The sequence below is a fragment of the Camellia sinensis genome, chromosome 9 (assembly GCF_055761805.1).
Source record: "Camellia sinensis isolate YWXY chromosome 9, ASM5576180v1, whole genome shotgun sequence".
Classification (NCBI taxonomy): Eukaryota; Viridiplantae; Streptophyta; class Magnoliopsida; order Ericales; family Theaceae; genus Camellia; species Camellia sinensis.
This window is the reverse complement of record NC_138969.1, coordinates 196190242-196209308: the sequence shown is the minus strand read 5'-3', so window position 1 is coordinate 196209308 and position 19067 is coordinate 196190242. Positions and strand designations below refer to the sequence as shown.

Here is a 19067-nt window from a genome sequence, read left to right as displayed (position 1 = left end):
TTTATCATATGTTTTGATATTCACAATTTTCTTGACGGGGACGAAGTGATCCATCCAACCATGTATCGAGGACATTTCCATGGAAGTTGCCAACAAAAAGCTCAAATCTGGCCACATTTTATTGTGTCTAATTATTGTATTCTTGTCTAAATAACCATAATTTGGTTATTTCATAGTACAAAAACAGAAGAAACAGAGCTCAAAACAGAACCAATTAAATTTAAATTTGAAGCCTTCTACTCATTGCCGTGATGTCAAATTCTTTACCAGAACTGGTGCAAAACAACCATGACACAGTAAGAAACTCCATTATACAAATGTTGTTCTATTTTCCAGATTAAGAAAATGTGCAATATACTAAGGTCTCGTTTGGGAACCCTCATTTTTAGCTAAAAAGTCAAAAAGTTACTAAATTAGCCAAAAAGCCAACAACTCATACCAAAAAGTCAAAGATTCTCTTTCCTCTCTACTTTTTGCACATCTTTTCGTAAAAAACCAAAAAGTCATCCCAAACATACTAGTTTTTTTTAGCTCATATTTTAGCCAAATAGCCAAAAAGTTACTAAATTAGTCTGTTTCCAAACGGGGAGTAGCGAGTCAGGAAACTAAATTAGGAGAGGCATTTATTAATTACAACTTTATTTTTTTTCCATAATTAACAATAAGAAGATAATAATGATTTTTGAATTAATATTAAGTACAAAAATTTAAATAAATTTTTACAAAAGTATATAAAATTTATAATTAACTTCGAGTAAAATCGAAAAGAAAGTGTTGTGTAACTAATGTATCATGGACAATGTACAAAAGTCATATATTTAAGTTGTAAAATAAATTATATAATGGCCCTGTTTAGTAGAACTGTGGGAAAGTGCTTATAGCTTATGCCTAAACAATTTATAGCTTATAACTATGAACATAAACTGATTTCTGACTTATAAATTAAGCATCTCCTGCCCCACTCAAAGAATAAGCTAATTTCTGACTTCTAAAAAGCTATAAACTATAAGCTATAAGCTAAACCAAACACATCAAAATAGCTTAAATTAAGCTGAAAGCTGAAATAAGCAGTTTTTAAGCTACACCAAACAGGCACAATGGTAAGATAAATCAAATTTTTACAAAATTTGAGTAAAAATTTCATATAATAGTGATATCACGTCATTATTGACATATGATATTAGCAACCAATAATAAAGCAACATATGAAGAGTGAACTCTACATGCAAATATAACTAACACTCTAATAATTTTTACATATATATAGTGAGATTAATTATATTTGCATATCAATAATGATAGATATAACCTTTATATTTTGATTTTTTCACAAATTTTTCATACATAAAAATATAATTTGTTGTAGTCACTTCATTTTCAATAAAACAATTACTATTGTTTTCACAAATTTAAAAATGCCCTTAACATTTTATTTTAAATATTATTTTTATTTAAAATTTTATTTATATACATAAGTATAAAAAAAAAAAAAAATTAAAAGGAGCACGTGACCACTGATCACCACGTGGCTCCACCACTGCTTAGTATTAGTATGGGGTCAAATATGAGTATCTTGGGTTTAAGGAAAGTAAAAGGGACCAAAATTTAGCTTTTATTTTTATCACTTTTCCGTTTTCCTTTCCTACTAAATCTTTGTTCACATTCATCATCCAAAAACAACCTTAATATGAAGATATCAAAATGCTATGTTCTCTCCAAATAACGTCTAAACTCTGCGAATTTAGTACATTTACAATCATAACATTTGAAAATGATGTGAAGTTATGGTTCAACTATTATAGAAAACAGTTTGATATTGTGTGGTATTTCTCTGTCCCATGATGGTGGTTGAATGTTGTTGTTTTGCATATCCACTGATATCTAATCTCCCCATGCTGTGGGGTACTTTCCCTAATAGGAAGGTTCTGTGTATTTTCCAAGCCAAATTATTATTATTATCTTCCCACACATGTAAAGCAATCACTTCAATTAGGACTAAATGGATTGTGTAGCAAGCTATATAAAAATTCAAATCAAGAAAAATAATTACAAAAGAAAATGATAAAGATTATAAATATTAATAATTAAATTAAAATTATAAACTTTTATACCATTGTGTAATAATTTTTCAAAATCCACCATTAATGCTATTTGGTTTAGTTTCTAAAAAATATTTTTAATTTTTAATTTTATATATATTGTCTTTAGTAAAGTTTTTTTTTTATATATTTCAGTAAATAAATTTATTTCATGCATCTGATATAATATTTATGAAAAAAATATTTAAAAAAAAAAGAAAAAGAAGTTCACTAAAGATACTTCTTTATCTTTGGTGAACTTTTATATAAAAAATAGAATAAGTTTAAAAATAAAGATGAAAGATTTAAAATCAAGTCCTATTTTGACAAATAATAATAGCTTAGATTTTACTCACAAAATTTTAAACCCACAAGTCCTCTATTAACTTTATATGACTAATCTATCTTGCAAATTTTGATTGCTTTGAAAGATAAGAATTCGAATGTTCGAATCAGCATGAATTCAATCTCGAACCCTATTTCGAGCTCTTGAGCGAACTAGTTGAGATTGTCTCTGATCAATCTCGATTCGATCCAGTACTCTTCAACAACAACTGCAATGATTTGAAAAATCAGAGTACCGGATTTGCGAGACTCGGCTCGATCAGTGACTTCCTTAATGAACGAAGCCTGCTGGCTTCCAAATCCAATAAATAAATGATGAACTGTCTACAGCTTCAAGGATTGCTTGATTGGCAGTGAAATTGGAGAACATGATGATCAGAGAGACGATTGAGAAGTTCTTGTACGCTTTGATCACTTGAACAACTTCTAAAGAAGAGGAATTATGAGTTGAACGAGTCGACCCATAATTAGAGACTGAAGAGCTTTGAAGTAAAATGCAATGCTCTGTGAAGAGGCATTCCCACCAAAGATGGTAACTGTTGATTGAACTCTCATTGCAAGTGGTTTTTGAAAGAGAAATTGAGAGAGTTGAGAGAGTAATATTGAAAGGGGTTTTTGTATTATTAACACTCTGATTACAAACCAAATGGAGGCTCCATTATATAGGAGAGCTGAATACAAACATCATTATGGTATACATCACTAAAATAAGAAAAAGGCACACCGAAAGGAAGTGGGCGGCCGAAAGAAGAGACAAGCCGAAAGCTAAAGCTCCTATTATATACATACTATATTATATTACATACTATATTATATTATATACTAAAGCTGTCTCCATATTAGATTATATTAATAAGTATATGAATATTATATACATATGTTAACAGCCCCCCGCAAACTCAAGGAGGAGCAACCAACTGGAGTTTGGAGACAAGTTCAACGAAGCGGCCAGGAGAATGAGCTTTGGTGAAGATATCAGCAGGTTGATCAGCAGAGGAGATGGGATGGAGATGGACAGTACCACGAGTAACGTGTTGACGAATAAAATGACAGTCAATCTCAATGTGCTTGGTGCGATCATGAAAAACATCATTGTGAACTATTTGAAGAGCACTGTGATTGTCACAAAAGAGGGTGGTAGCACCAGAGGGGGAAACACCCAAGTCAGCAAGAAGCCAACGAAGCCAGAGAAGCTCCTGAGTAGTATCAGCAAGAGCACAATATTCGGCCTCGGTACTGGAGCGAGCAGTAAGAGATTGTTTCTTGCTGCGCCAAGAAATAAGAGAATCACCCAAGAAAAAATCAGAACCCGGTAGTAGAGCGTCGGTCAGTAGGGTCCCCAGCCCAATCAGCATCGGAAAAAGCACGAAGCTGGAGAGAGGACCGGGCGGAATAATGAAGTCCATGAAACAAGGTACCTTTGAGATAGCGAAGGATACGGACTAATGCAGCATAGTGAGGGGTACGAGGAGCTGACATAAACTGGCTGACAATATGAACGGCATAGGCAATATCAGGACGAGTAACAGTGAGATAGACAAGGCTGCCAACCAGCTGACGATATAAGGTAGCATTAGAGAGAAGAGTGCCATCAAGAGGTGTAAGACGACTTTGAGGCTCTAGAGGAGTGGAGGCAGTCTTGCAATCCGTAAGACCAGCGCGGGTGAGAAGATCAGAGGTATACTTAGCCTGAGAGAGAAAAGACCCCGTGGAATCATGGAAGATTTCAAGACCCAAGAAATAGCTGAGAAGACCAAGATCTTTCATCTCAAAATGATGGCTAAGAAACTGTTTAAGGCATACAATACCATCAAGATCGTCACCGGTGATAATCATATCATCCACATAAAGAAGAAGCAAGGTGGTCCCTTGAGCAGTGTTGCGGATAAAAAGAGCAGTATCATAAGAACTGGAGGTGAAACCACAGTCATGAATAGTGGAGCTGAACTTGGCAAACCAAGCGCGCGGAGCTTGTTTGAGACCATACAGAGCACGCTGAAGTTTGCAGACTTTATGAGGGGGATAAGTAGACCCAGGGGGAGGTTGCATGTAGACCTCCTCAAGAAGAACACCATTAAGGAAAGCATTTTTCACGTCCATTTGATAAAGATCCCAGTGTCGGGAGGTAGCAACCGCAATCAGGCTGCGAACAGAGGTGAGACGAGCAACAGGAGCAAACGTCTCTTCATAGTCAATACCATACTCTTGGTTGAAGCCTTTTGCAACAAGGCGGGCTTTGTAGCGCTCAATAGATCCATCAGAACAAGTTTTGATTTTGTAGACCCATTTGCAACCAATGGCAGTCTTTTCAGGAGGAAGATCAACAATGTCCCAAGTGTGAGTTTTGTCTAAAGCCTGCAATTCATCAGTCATAGCTTGCTGCCAAAGAGGATTAGAGCGAGCCTCACGATAGGAGGTCGGTTCATAAGTGGAAAAAGCAGTAGAACCAACAATAAAGTCATGAAGACGAGTAGAAGGTTGGGTTACCCGGTGTGGTCGAGTAGAGGCAGGAGGAGCCAGAGGGAGAGACTCACCAGGAGAGGAGGATCCCGAGGAAGCAAGAGCAGGACCATCAGAGTGAGCAGGGGCATGGGACAGACCAGAAGGCAAGACAATCTCGAGAGAGGCCGGTAAGGGCGGTGGAGAGGCTGGTAAGGGCGAGGGAGTAAGGTCATCAGAGAACAGATCCGTGGAAGGGTCAGTAAAAAACAGAGAGGGTGAGGGAACGGACAAACGGAAGAGAGAGAGAGAAAGGAAAACATTTTGTGTTCCCAAAAGACTACATGACGAGAGATACGGAGGCACTGGGAGAGAGGATCCCAACAACGATACCCCTTGTGTTCAATACCATACCCTAAGAAGCAACAAAGGCGAGAACGTGGTTCAAGTTTGGTACGTTCATGAGGTTAGAGAAGAACAAAACAGGCAGATCCAAAGACCCTAAGGGTGGTGTAAGGGGGACGGGTGCCATGCAGACGCTCATAAGGAGTGTGATTATGAATGACAGGTGTAGGGATACAATTGATAGTGTAAGCAGCAGTGAGAGCTGCCGCCCCCCAAAAATGTTCCGGACAAGAGGAAGACAGAAGGAGAGCTCGAGTAGTGTCAAGGATATGTCGATGTTTCCGTTCAGCACGTCCATTTTGTTGAGACGTACCGGGACAGGAACGATGAGGTTGAGCACCATGACTCTGAAGAAATGAAAGAAAGTCAAAATCTTTATATTTCATGGCATTGTCGGAGCGAAAAAGCTTAATATTTTTAGAAAATTGAGTTTTAACCATTGTAGCAAAATTGTAATAAAGTTGTTTGAGCTCAGAGCGATTTTTCATAAGAAACAACCAGGTAAAACGGGAAAAATCATCTATAAAAACAACAAAATAGCGTGCACCTCCCATAGTAGGAGTAGGAGAAGGTCCCCAAATATCAGAATGAATGAGATCAAATGGTGCAAGAGAAACAGAGTCACTTTTATTAAACGACAAAGCAGGTTGTTTGGCAAGTTGACAGGACACACAATCTAAAACATCAGAACTTACATGACCTAAATGACCACTGGAAATTAGAGATTTTAAACGACCAACAGAAAGATGGCCTAAACGACAATGCCAAAGCTGAAAAGGAGATAAAGGAAGAGCAGTGGTAGCAGTGGTAGTAGTAGTAGGAGCTGTGGTAGTAGTGGTAGTGGTAGGAGCTGTGATTTGAGAGGAATCTAGAACATGAAGATGGATGAGTTCGTAGAGACGTCCATGCTTACGGCCTATCCCAAGAGTTTGCCTCGTCCGAGGGTCCTGCACCAAACAACCAGTACGGGAAAAGGTAACAGTTAGACCATGCTCACATAATTGACTAATGGAGATAAGATTTAAAGTAAGAGCAGGCATAAGATAGACATGGGATAAAGATAAGTGAGAGGTTGAAACAGAACCAACATGACTTACAGACAGAAGAGACCCATCAGCAGTATGAATAGAAGGAACATGAGGAGGAGAAGATAGAGGAGTAAAAATAGTAGGGTCAAAGGTCATGTGATTACAACAAGCGGAATCAAAGTACCAAGAAGTGTTACCTGCGGTGACAGATAAAGCAGTAGATGGAGGAGTACCAGAATTCTGCCAAAAATGTTGAAACATGGCTGCAACATCGGTTTGAGAGAAGACTGGAGTGGAAGGGTCTATAGGGACAGAGGAAGGTAAATCCTCGGAGGCAGCAGCAGCAGTGCGTTGAGCAGGTATTGGTTTAAACGAAGTCCCAGAACGGTGAGAGTGGCTGCGAGAAAAATTCCCGGTGGAAGGACCATTGCGAGAGGCACGGGCGGGATTGCGGAAGCAATCTTGCTGGAGATGACCAGGGCCAGTCTTGTTGCAAAACTGACAAAGACGAACTGGACAATTAACCAGAAGATGAGTCGATGGAAGATTGCGGTTGTGACAGTAATTGCAGGCATTGGACCTCTGTGGTGAAGGTGAGGAAGGAGAACTTCGAATCTGGGGAGTGGCAAGAACAGAGTCCACAGGGTGCGGATGGAGAGTACCAAATCTAGTTTCCTCGGACAACAGTTCTGAAATTGCTTGCTCAAGAGTAGGTAAAGGAGTTCGATGAAGGAGAGATGCGCGTACTGGCTCAAATCGAGGAGTGAGAGCCATGAGAAACTGAACCAAGCGTTGTTGGTCACGGTAAGTAGTAAACAAGGTAGCATCCTTAGTACAGTCCCATGGAGGTTCAGAAAGAGCGAGCTGATTCCAAGCATAATACATTTGGGAGAGAAAATCATTGATGGTTTGAGTGGTTTCTTGGCACATACCGTGAAGATGACTCAGAAGCTAATATTGGTGAGCAAGGCCAGTAGTCTGATAGCGTTCGTGTAAAAAATCCCAGATGGCTTTGGCAGGAGAGGAAGCAGAGTCAAGTTGGAACCGACCAAACTGAAGGCTGATAGATGTGATAGAAGTATTGCGAAACCAAGTGATGATCTGATAGTTTTTACTATCCCAATCTTCCAGTCGGTCGATATATTTGGCAGTGGAGTCCGTGGCAGTGGAATCTGTGGTTTCTGGAACGGGTTTGCACACATCCCCAGTAATGATGCGCTAAAGTTTCTTTCCTTTGAGGAAGCCAAACATAGCTTGTGCCCATAGGACATAAGTAGTCCCGTCAAGAATAGCGGAAATAGGGTGGGTAGTGGAGTCTAGGCAATCCATGAGAGAAAAATAGCACAAATGAGGTAGAATCTAAAAAAACTGAGGTTACCAGTGAATTCAGAAGGTCGAAATTAGTCAGAAAATGAGTGAACTGACTAAAAATATAACCAGAAAGGCCGAAAATGGATTAGTCAACGAAGCTGGTCAAACAGGATGATGCAGGGCTGATGTCATAGGCGCGGCGCACGTTAGCAGAGAATGGCGCGGCGCACGTTAGCAGGCGAAAGACACACGGCGCACGGAAGCAGCTAGGGCTGACGTCGGCTGACGTCAGAAACACGCGGCTCACGTTAGCAGATGAGGCCGGGGCGCACAATAGCACCGGACAGTGTAGGAAGCGCGTGGAACGCGTCTGAACCGAATGAGCGCGTGGCCGAATGTTCTGGCGGCAAGTGGAGGCGCGTGCGGCAGCAGATGATGATGAATCTGGTGGCATTGGCTTCGTCGTGAAGAGACGAAGGTGATGGTACTGTCCAATCTGTGTATTAGGGAAGGACGAGGTACGCAGCAATCTGTCAGGAACAAGATATGTGATGCAGAGACTTAGGAAACACACCTGTGCTCTGATACCATGAAAGAGAAATTGAGAGAGTTGAGAGAGTAATATTGAAAGGGGTTTTTGTATTATTAACACTCTGATTACAAACCAAATGGAGGCTCCATTATATAGGAGAGCTGAATACAAACATCATTATGGTATACATCACTAAAATAAGAAAAAGGCACACCGAAAGGAAGTGGGCGGCCGAAAGAAGAGACAAGCCGAAAGCTAAAGCTCCTATTATATACATACTATATTATATTACATACTATATTATATTATATACTAAAGCTGTCTCCATATTAGATTATATTAATAAGTATATGAATATTATATACATATGTTAACAGTTTTCATTGAGCGCTTAAAGATTACTTTGTTTCTTGATACTTGATGTTTGCAAAATTGTGATCGACAACATTGTAGATCAACTCAATGAATCGAGATTTTTCAAATTCCAAGAAGCGAAATCGTAAAAATAAGTTAGATTCAAATATCTTAAACCTAGTTTTTTATGGAATCTTTTCAGTTTCTAAACTTTTGTTTTTTATTTCGATTTTAATTTCAATGTTGATTTTAATATCATTGTTCGCAGATATGGAGTTCGTAAGGATGAAATTACCTATTTAATCTCATTCTTTGTTTTTTTTTTCTTTTTTTAATATTCTTAATTTTAGTGAGACTTATTTATAAATTCTTTTTCAGATAGTTATCGTAGGTTAAGTCTTGTGTAATTTCTTATAGAATCTCAAGTCCTATTTAGATAGGAATGTATTCTACAAGATCCTACATAAACGTAACGTAACGTAACGTGTCACATTACGTTTCGCAAACTTAATGAGTTTTTATTTTTTAAAATTGAATGTGAAAATGTTGCTGGTTTATGTTAGTGTCCCGTTACGTTTCATATAAATATGATCTATGGTAACATTCAATTACCTATATAGGAAATTGAATGTTGCCATAAATCATAGGTGTTACGTTACGTTTATGCAGGTGTCACATTACATTACGTTTATGTAGCTATGAGGAAATTGAATGTTACCATAGATCATAGGTGTCACGTTACGTTTATATAGGGGTCATGTTACGTTACGTTTATGTAGATATGTGTCACGTAGGTGTCACGTTACGTTACGTTTATATAGATATGATCTATAGTAACATTCAATTTTTTGTATATGGTTTTACTATTATTTATGATATTAACAACTAATATTGAGGGTAAATGTGTCAACAAACTTCTCACATGACTTATGAGAACATAAGTTTTTTAGTAGGACCATATGTAGCATAAGTCTTCCTAATAAGACTTATAAATAATTTTCCGTTAATTGGGAGTTAAAACTAAAAAAAAAATTATAATATTCTTAATTTTATATCTGATAGTCTCATTTTTAAAATTAAAAAAATTTGATAATGTATTCATTTTTACATAGACAGTTAAATCAAACGTAAGGGCATAGGGCAAAAAAGGTTTTTTTTTCTTTTTTTTTTTCTTTTTCTTAGTTAGCCAAACAACTATTTGAAATATTACTGTACAAAATTAATAATGTTTCCAGTTTTAAAATTGAAAAAAAAAAAATAATATTCTCAGTTTTATTGAATAGTCAAACAGAAGAGCAAAAAAGTCTTTATATCTCAAAACAAGACTTGTTAGTTCAAAAAATCTCAAACAGGATCTAAGCAAGTATTGGTGAATAGGACTTTCAGATAATTAATCCTAAAACTAAATATTTTATTTATTAACTACATCTAAATTAATTGCATCTAAAAATAAATTTAATTTAATTTAATTACGAAAAAAAGTTCTAAAAAAAAAAAAAAACAAAACAAAACAAACGAACAAAATATAAAATTTCAACCAAACAAGGTGCCCTATTAAACTCCATCCCTCCCAATTTTTTCAACGTACTATTCTCAATTTTGGAAGCACAAATTAAAGAAAATATAACAAAAACATTTCCAACATCAAACCAAACACCAAAATACATCTAAAGAAACAAATTTTGCAACTTTTCGATGTTCTCTTTCACAGTGGCACCATCCCAAACATCTATCTTTCCAAGAAAGAATCTAGCCCTGGTTTTCCATGTGCAGTAATGCACTACTAAGCTGTTTAAAACTCAAATAATATCACCCAAGAGAGTTCACCACTTTTTTCCAGATTCAATACTTGGTTATACCAAAGCAATATATTAAAACCCACAATCATTCACAAATCTGTTCCTCTAATGTATGTATACAGAGACACATTTCCTTGGGCCAAAAATTGCACACACTATCATAGTTGCATCAAGTTCTCATTTTTATCTCTTTCTCATTTATATCCCCCGAAGTATTATTCATATTTGAAACACACAAGGTCGGTAACAGACTATATAGAAACGGGGAAAACAAAATTGAATGAAAATGTGTGGGGGAGGGAGGATAAAATAGCTTCTCTGAAGATAGAAAGTACGATCATAATATGGACAATGAAAACTATTAATGCACAAATTAATTGGGAAGAAAACCACTTAATGAGGTTACTATTACACATAAAACAGAGAGACAGTTCATGGGAGGTCTTTGGGTTCAAGGCCCGCAATTTCTCTGACGACTTGAGCTTTGTCCGCCTCAAATTGTTCATCCTCTGTAAAATAAGAGACTACAATTGAGAAACACTACCAAGACTGCTGATACAACTGATAATTCTAAACGTGCATTTCATATCTACCTTTATCTGTCTTGAAATCTGCAAAAAGACGAAGAAGCTTGCTTCTATTTGCAACAAGAACACTAACAATATCCGGGGGCTTATGTTGGTTAGCGGCAAATAACTGTCAACATTTTATTTTACAATTAGTAAGAAAGCAGACAATTTAGTAATAATTCAACATACAAGAGCAGTGTCTACTTATATATAAGTACCTTAAAAACATGGAATGCTTCTATCTGAATGCTCTTGCTCGACTCCTGAAAGAAAGGGACTCCACCATTTAACACATAAATGTTTAGGGGAAAAATTATGGAAAAATAAATAATCCAAACCTACTTAACACTTTTGTCCTATGAAGCACAAGCACCTCTCTCGAGGACAAGTACTAGTGTTTTGGCACGTGTCGGATATGGACTAAGTGCAGGACAAGCGGAGGAATTGAACATGCTAGGGACACATTGGAACACGTTGGGGTACACACAATGTCCTATTTTTCCGCCCACCAAAGTAACATATCCAAGGTTCATAAATTTGATGAAAAATGTCCTTTATATAAAAATGCCCTTTTCATTGAAAATAGATAGACATAGAATAAATCTATAATATAAAAAAATATGGCATACAATAAATATATAAACTATTATGTCCATGCGTCCCCCTCATGTTGTCCTACATTTTTTGAAAAATTGCACGCCTGTGTGTGCTGTGTCTGTGACTGTGCTTCTTGGCTTTCATCCCCCTTATTTTGGGTTGCCTTGTCTGTGGTCACCACTATTGTTGTCAAATCATGGATCGCATCAAATCGTGTTCAGTTTATTTAGCATAATATATAGTTTTGTGTATGTACATATAAAATTACACATATAGTATTTAAAATGAAATAAATATCAATATAACTAAATTGTATATATGTCTATAAATATTAAACCACATATATCAATATAATCAGTTGATCTTTTCTTTTCTTTTTTTTATGGCGAAAATGACACAGTTTCGTGCATTATGCAAACAAATTGAATTTTTTGAATTGCAATGAATCGTAGCAAATCATTGCCAAGGAAGAAGTGGCATATTTGGTAGTTCGCTGTCATGTAAAACAGTAAAAGGGAAAAGAGTATCATACTCTGAGAAGATTCATAAGAATCCTTAAGTTATCCCTTGAGCTCACATAGCGTGTCATCACAGCAGAATTTGAACGATCCAGCAGAATGTCTCCCAACAGCTGTAACAGTAAAAGAGATTTTCTAAGCAACATTGTAGCAATCACGGATATTTTTATTAAAATATGATGCCACAAGCACCAGAGGAACTGCCACATCTATAAAGAGAATCATGAAGAAGCTGAGACTGGAAAAAAAAATGGAGTTATGCGCCATTTATTTGGGTGTAAAAAAATTTCCAGTAAACAAAATCAGGTTCTTGTTATCATATTAACACATGTGTTATTACAATAAGCTATATTATGCAAAATATGACATGAATGAGGAGCTGGTAACCTACGTTTGTACACCAGCAAAAAGACAATAAAGTGATACATCTTCAAGCTATTCAAATCCCTATCATCCATTAAGGGTACAATTCTGGAGACAAAATTGCATTCCCTAGGACAATATTGAGAATGTCTATTTTTTTTTTTTTTTTTTTTTATAATTATTTACATATTTTCGAACAAAATCTCAAACTTTCATCCTACCTTGACAGCTTGTCGCCTGGTAATGTAATTGGTGGACTCCAGCAGCTTTGAGTTATACTCTGCAAAAAACTAGCAACAGAAATTGTGGAGAATATCAAGTTCTGGCCAACCAGAAATTCAAATAAAACAACCACCACAACAATGAAGATGATGACGGTCATGGTTAAGTTGATAAACAAATAGCCATGGGAAAAATTTATGGTCTCTGTATATCTATCACAAGATATACAAGTAACATGCAATACTCCCTTATAATCCACATCGAATAGCACTCAACAGGCCACAACTCTATTTATATTGACTTAATCTCAAGCACATAAAATGTGCAATATATGCATGTGTCAGATAGTTCTGTAAGTATGAAATGAACTTGCAATACTTGTACAAGTTAGTTTAAACCTCATTAACTAGCACCACTACTCCACTCATATTGACTTATTCCCAAGCACATAAAAATGTGCAATATATCAATCAGTAGTTTAAACCTCATTAACTAGCACCACTACTCCACTCATATTGACTTATTCCCAAGCACATAAAAATGTGCAATATATCAATCAGTACTTTGAGCATGTGTCAGACAGTTCTGATGTAAATATTAACAGACGGTGTCATACTAAATTGGTGGTGCATTAGCACGTTAATTAACAATTGAAAAGGGATTTCACTAAAGAGCAAAGACAGTTTCTTTGCAGATCAAGTCATGAAGACATCAATACAGATACATCAAATATAGAATTTAAATGCTTGCAATCATAATTTTTTACAAACGGTACTTCAATGTAGCATTAATATGTTTCTAAATTAAACACACCATAAAGCTTCTTAACTAGAGTGTGTGGACATACATGCATGAAAACCAATATACATACATACAGACACATTCAAAACATCACTTACCCAGTCATAATTTTTAGAAAGAAATTCAGCTACAGTTGATTTATGCCTTGTCAAAAGTTCCTGCAACAAAAAATTCCAGTTGAGTCACAATAATGCTAAATTGAAAGCACATAATCACAAAACAGCAAACAATTGCCATTCTCAATCCCAGTTGACTGCAGATTGGCTGGTTTTTTTTTGTACAAAGACTGAATGGGGTGCATATCGGTGTGGAGAGGGAGAGAGAGAGAGTTGATCACTAGTTCTGTTCTGTCAACAATACTGAAACCTTGAAAGTTGCTGTAACACGCTTTCAATTTTACAGTAAAAGCTCACAGCATTAAGCAATGAAACAAATTCAGTAGAAGCAAGCACCAAATTTTGATTGTACATTTGACTGGCTTTATTGTACAAAGAGTGAATAAGGGGCATGACTGTGTGAAGAGACAGAGACAGAGAGAGAGAGAGAGTTGAACACTAGTTCTGTCAACAATACTCAACCTTGAAAGTTGCAGCAGCATCCGCAGCAATGTCAAAATTTGGCAGTTGTATATAATCAAAAAACTTCTTCATATGCTCTGATTCCAGAACATATCTGTAAAACATAACAGACAAATTAGAAAATGGGGGACATAAGTGTAGATCCTAATAGGTGAACTTATTGTCCAATAGGAACTATGAGAATTAATGACATTTTTCATCAAATACGATTAAAAAATGTCACTAATTATTAATTTTCAAGGACAGTTTGAAAATTGTCACAAAAAATGTCACTAATTATACGTTTTGGCGACGGTTTAAAAAAATGTCACAAAAAAAGTCACTAATTTTTAACTTTCAGCGACAATTTGAAAACTTTGTTACAAAAAAAGTCACTAATTGTAAATTTTAGTGACAATTTATAAAAACCATGACAAAAAAATTGCTAACTAATTTTTAGCGACGTATGCAAAAAATTGTCACAAAAATTATTCTTAGCTATGATTTTACTAGGACTTATTTTCAATACAACTTTATGGGAACTAAGTCAAACAATTAGGACCTATTGGTAGTTTACCCTTAGAAAATTAGCACATTTAATAACACATGCAGTAATACCCACATCAAATAATAGTTAAATTTTCCTTCTTTCATAAAAAATAAGTTCCTAATGGCCATTGTATTTAGGACAAAAGCGTGCAACAAATTTATTCATGGATCTAGCTGTTTGATAAAGCTTTAGACAAAAGCTGCCACCACATTCATAACCATAAGTCATTAACTTTGTACAGAGACATTGTTGCTTTTAATTAAGTTGATTAATAGTCTCTACTGAATATAGCAAACAAGCATTAGCATGACCGCCAGTAATTGAAATATATACCACCAATAAAAACAATCAAGTACTAAATATACATATGCATGTATATATAGTTCACACAAAGAGTTAAAAATTTGAACACATCCAAAGTATATCACCTTCGATATTAAGAAAATGGGATTCAGGAAACATAAAGTTTCGATATTAAGATGCATCATTTCTACTGAAATGTGAAGAATAAATTTGTCAGAAGATTATGCATGATTATCTCCTCATGAGCAAAACATACAATTTCATCCCTCATTCAGGAATTTTTTTTCAATTCCAACCAGTAACCAATCACAACAACAAAGTATATTCATGACTCACTAATGTTTGCTTTTTATTCATTTTGAATATTTGGCTCTTTGTACACAACTTCAGTCAAATCACAACATACCAAGGAGCAACACTGTTCATTTGGCTCACCTTGCAACACTCTGATGGCGTATGCATTCCCTCAGCATTGCACCATAATGTAAAGCCATGTCCGTGTTCTCATAACTAAATGAACGAGCAATAGACCATCAAAAAAGTTGATCAATAGGACAAAAAATAACAAATATATTCAAAATCTTAAACTATCCTATTTATCTACTATTGCCCCCAAACACAAAAGGTTCTTTAAAAAAAAAAGGCCCAAAACAAGTCTGTTCACTCAAAGATACTTCCAAACAATGCACCAACAACATAAATATTATAAGATACTGCATAAATACCACAAAATAATGTGGACTATGAATGAATTACTAAATTAGAACTTCAAAAAAATATTAAAGAAATGTCTAGAAAATATTTTCCACTCATGTGAAGAGGTGTCTGTCCTCTATCTACCTCTTGGCCCAAACTTATATATCATTAAAAAAAAGATAAGAAAGTTTAGTATTCCAAAATTCTCTTCCTAAACGATTCAAATGTTAAAAAGAAAACATAGTGCACTAATGTTCTTGGCTCTCCAAAAAGTAGGTACATAAATTATACATTCTACAAAAAGTAATCTGCAAAAAGACAATTAGTTTCTGGTTCAAAAGTCTAGTCAGCAATAAAATAAGTCACTCTCATTTCAAATAATCTAATCCTGTCTTCCCATATAGAACGCCCAACAACTTGAACCGAGTAAGAGAAAAACCAAAGATGACAAACAAAAGATTCCAAATACCACCACAGTATAATAAGTTATGCAGCAAATTAATTAATATATAATGATAATCACAACTTATCACAATCTCCTCTTGTAATAGCTTACCCTGATACCAAAACATCCATTAGATCTATGTTTGCTTCCAAGTAATCACAAGCAATCAGCCGTGACTGAACTTGTTGTCTTTGTAAATTTGCAACAACTTGAGTGGCATCTTTACGGGCCTGCAAAAGTTGAACATTGAATATGATAAATAAGATTGAATATAGGGTCAAAATAAAGAGAAATATTACTGTGATAAATATTGTTGCGGTGTAGAAAACTAGAGAAAGACATGAATCACCAAATCTGACTGTTAAATTGGGTAGACTTGAAGTCTATTGATAGCACTCAATAACAAAATCAGCTCATACTTACCTCTAAGTTCAATTTTGGAAGACATATAATTAACAGACGCAGTGTGTTCTCTCTAAAGAACTCCTGGGTCAATTGTGCACAAGCTTCCGCGACTGGCTCAGCTTCACTATTTCCATAAAGAATCACCTTTAGCTCCCGAATAAGCCTGCTTAACTCTGACATCTGTAGGTGGCACGGGGAGGGGGGGGAATTAATACATAGGAAATAAGTACGCATATATAGGCTAAGGTAGCCAATTAATTGCAATAATCCCCACATAAGTAATGGTGAATAAGCAAGCAAATTTCTCAAACCCACAAGCATAAATCTTTCTGCATATCCCAGTACATTTCAGGCCCCAAAAAAAAAATCATTTCTTCACAAATTACATAGTCAATGTAAAATACACCCAACGTCATTTGATACTCGATTATAGAAGACAAAATTCAGCAAGCTGTGGACATCTTCCAACCACATGCTCCAAAATTAATTAAAAATTATCTCAATTGATACTATAACAGCAAAAAAATCCAAAATCAGAACTAAAACCCACTACCATTCTTGGCTTAAAAAAGTCAACATGTATCAGCATCCATGGGCATATGTTTCAGGCATCTGTTGGCAGGCAGTCTAAGAGTATCTCCAATCCTTATTCTCTTTTTTTAATCAAATTTTGGTTAAAAGCTTTATCTTGGTATAAAACACTCCAATCCTCACTCTCTCTCTATTTTTTTTATTTTTTTTATTTTTCTCTTTCCCATCAAATCTTTTTGAAAGTTATCCTAAAAACCTTTTTAACCATGTTTGATGAAAGAAAATCATCTCAATCCTTACTCTTTTTAAAATGCATCAAATTTGAGTAAAAATATGATTGTTGAAAATTTGGTAAAGGTAGTGAAAATTTAGCCTATCCCTTGATTTAATACAAGTTTGATGAAATAATTGAAGCTCACCTCAGCTATTTATTCATCGAACTCAAATTTGATGAAAGAATTAGTGAAGGATTGAAGATATGCTCTAAGAAGAAAGAAATTTTGCTGTCCACATTACAAAACTCTCACTTGGCCTTACCAATACAAATATTTGCAAACCAATCCAACTAAATAAATGTGACAACAAAACTTGGAGAACAAAAATTTAAATTTATTTAGTTCCATAAAAGACAAGCACACCTTACAGTTGTTAAAATTATAATTAAAAAATAACTCATTCTTTCTAGAATTGCCAAATTATGTATAATAAAATAAAATAAAATAAAAAAAAGATGAAATTTTTTTGATCATATATGATGACCCAAAAGAATACCCAAAAAACCCAATTGATACAGATGAGAATCGAATCGAAAGATGAGAGAACAAAGAACTGAACCTTCTCTTCTCTCTTGCTTTCGCGAGAGTCCGAATTGAGATCTGCATAGATGAGAATATCGCGAGTCTGACGAACGAGGTCAACTGGAGTTTTGGGTTTGGATTTGAAAAGACCCTTCATCTTCTGCTTGTCCCCTTCACCCTTCTCTGGGGACGAGAGCCTCTGAACCACCGCAAGCGACGGCGCCGGAGAGGCTCTGCGTACCACCGGAGATTGGGTTTTGGGGGATGACACACAGATTCCTATTGTTGCTCCTCCTCTCTCCCCCAATACCTATTGTTTCTCTCTAGAATTCTCACTTCTCTCTCTCTCCTAGGGTTTCATTTTGTTCCTCTGATTTCAAAATTTTGTGAGGATTAGATTCATTGCTTCACTGTCCATGTGGCAAACTCTGAGATAAAAAGAAAGGAGAGAATCAGGATCAGGAGAGGAGATAAAAAAGAGTGGTTAATTACACTACTTTATGCTATTGATTTTAAAATTATATTTATTTGGACCTGCTTTACTATTAAAAAATCATTTCATTTTCATCCCTAGAATTTAAATATATGATTTTAAAATAAAAATCAAAATAATATTAAATAATAATTAATGTTATTAACCTGACAAAAAAGGTAGAGGGCATATTTATTTGCTAATTGTTTTTTTTAAGGAATGAGATTATTGGCTATGTTTAATGGGTGTTTAGGGTTTCCTTACTTGAAAGATTTATTTATTTATTTATTCTTTTTTTAGTAAATTTTATTTTAAAATTTAAAAAAAAATTAAGTTTTTTAGATTAAGTTAAATTAATATAAAAAAGTGACACTTTTTTATTTTTAAAAAAAAATCTAAAAAAAATTACTTTTTAGATAGACAAAAAAAGTAAAAAAAAATTGATATAATTTTGAAAAAAAACATACTAAAGATAAAAAAATTCAAAAAAAAAGTTGTTTTATTTACCTCACTCCAAACAACCCAAATATGAGAATTAAAAAAAAAAAATAGTACTTTTGAGATTGATTAAAAATTGGGATTAGTAATATCTATCTAGATAAATGATGAAATTATGTATCTAGGAGTATGTATATTATATTTTAATTAATGATGAAATTATGTATCTAGGAGTATGTATATTATATTTTAATTAAGGTGGAATTTAATATCATGGATGGGTTGATATAACAATGATATGGTGGTGATATTAACAATGCCAGTCAATCCTATCCATTTTAACCAATCAAAAGCATTAAAAGATAATACAAAAAACAGCAATGATACATTCTCTGAAGGAATATTTTTTTAAGGTCTCTAGTATTAAAATTTTATAGTATAAAAAATATTTAATATTTTAATAATATCTAACGTCCTTCAAATTGATCCAAAGAAAATTCGACTTCACAGAG

The 19067-nt window shown here is 34.9% G+C and overlaps 1 protein-coding gene across 1 annotated transcript; it reads right to left on the bottom strand.

Annotated features, from left to right (window-relative positions):
• Positions 1–10455: 10455 nt before the first annotated feature.
• On the bottom strand, positions 10456–18810 carry LOC114321335 (Mo25 family protein). The gene is made up of 11 exons (XM_028268497.2): positions 17683–18810; positions 16336–16497; positions 16024–16142; positions 15207–15281; positions 13940–14033; positions 13460–13519; positions 12560–12628; positions 11990–12088; positions 11079–11123; positions 10885–10987; positions 10456–10800 (listed from the first exon to the last, which is right to left on the bottom strand). The coding sequence occupies exons 1-11, from the start codon at positions 17800–17802 to the stop codon at positions 10724–10726; spliced, it is 1023 nt and encodes a 340-aa protein (XP_028124298.1). The 5' UTR covers positions 17803–18810; the 3' UTR covers positions 10456–10723.
• Between the last annotated feature and the right edge of the window lie 257 nt (positions 18811–19067).

What these genes read in the sequence shown, in the direction of transcription:
- LOC114321335 (XM_028268497.2), bottom strand. Translation starts at nt 17,802, where the DNA reads ATGAAGGGTCTTTTCAAATCCAAACCCAAAACTCCAGTTGACCTCGTT. An exon ending in ATGCTGCTGCAACTTTCAAG is followed by an intron (nt 13,520 to 13,939) that starts GTTGAGTATTGT and finishes TTTTTGTTGCAG; the next exon opens with GAACTTTTGACAAGGCATAA. An exon ending in CCAGGCGACAAGCTGTCAAG is followed by an intron (nt 12,089 to 12,559) that starts GTAGGATGAAAG and finishes TTACTGTTACAG; the next exon opens with CTGTTGGGAGACATTCTGCT.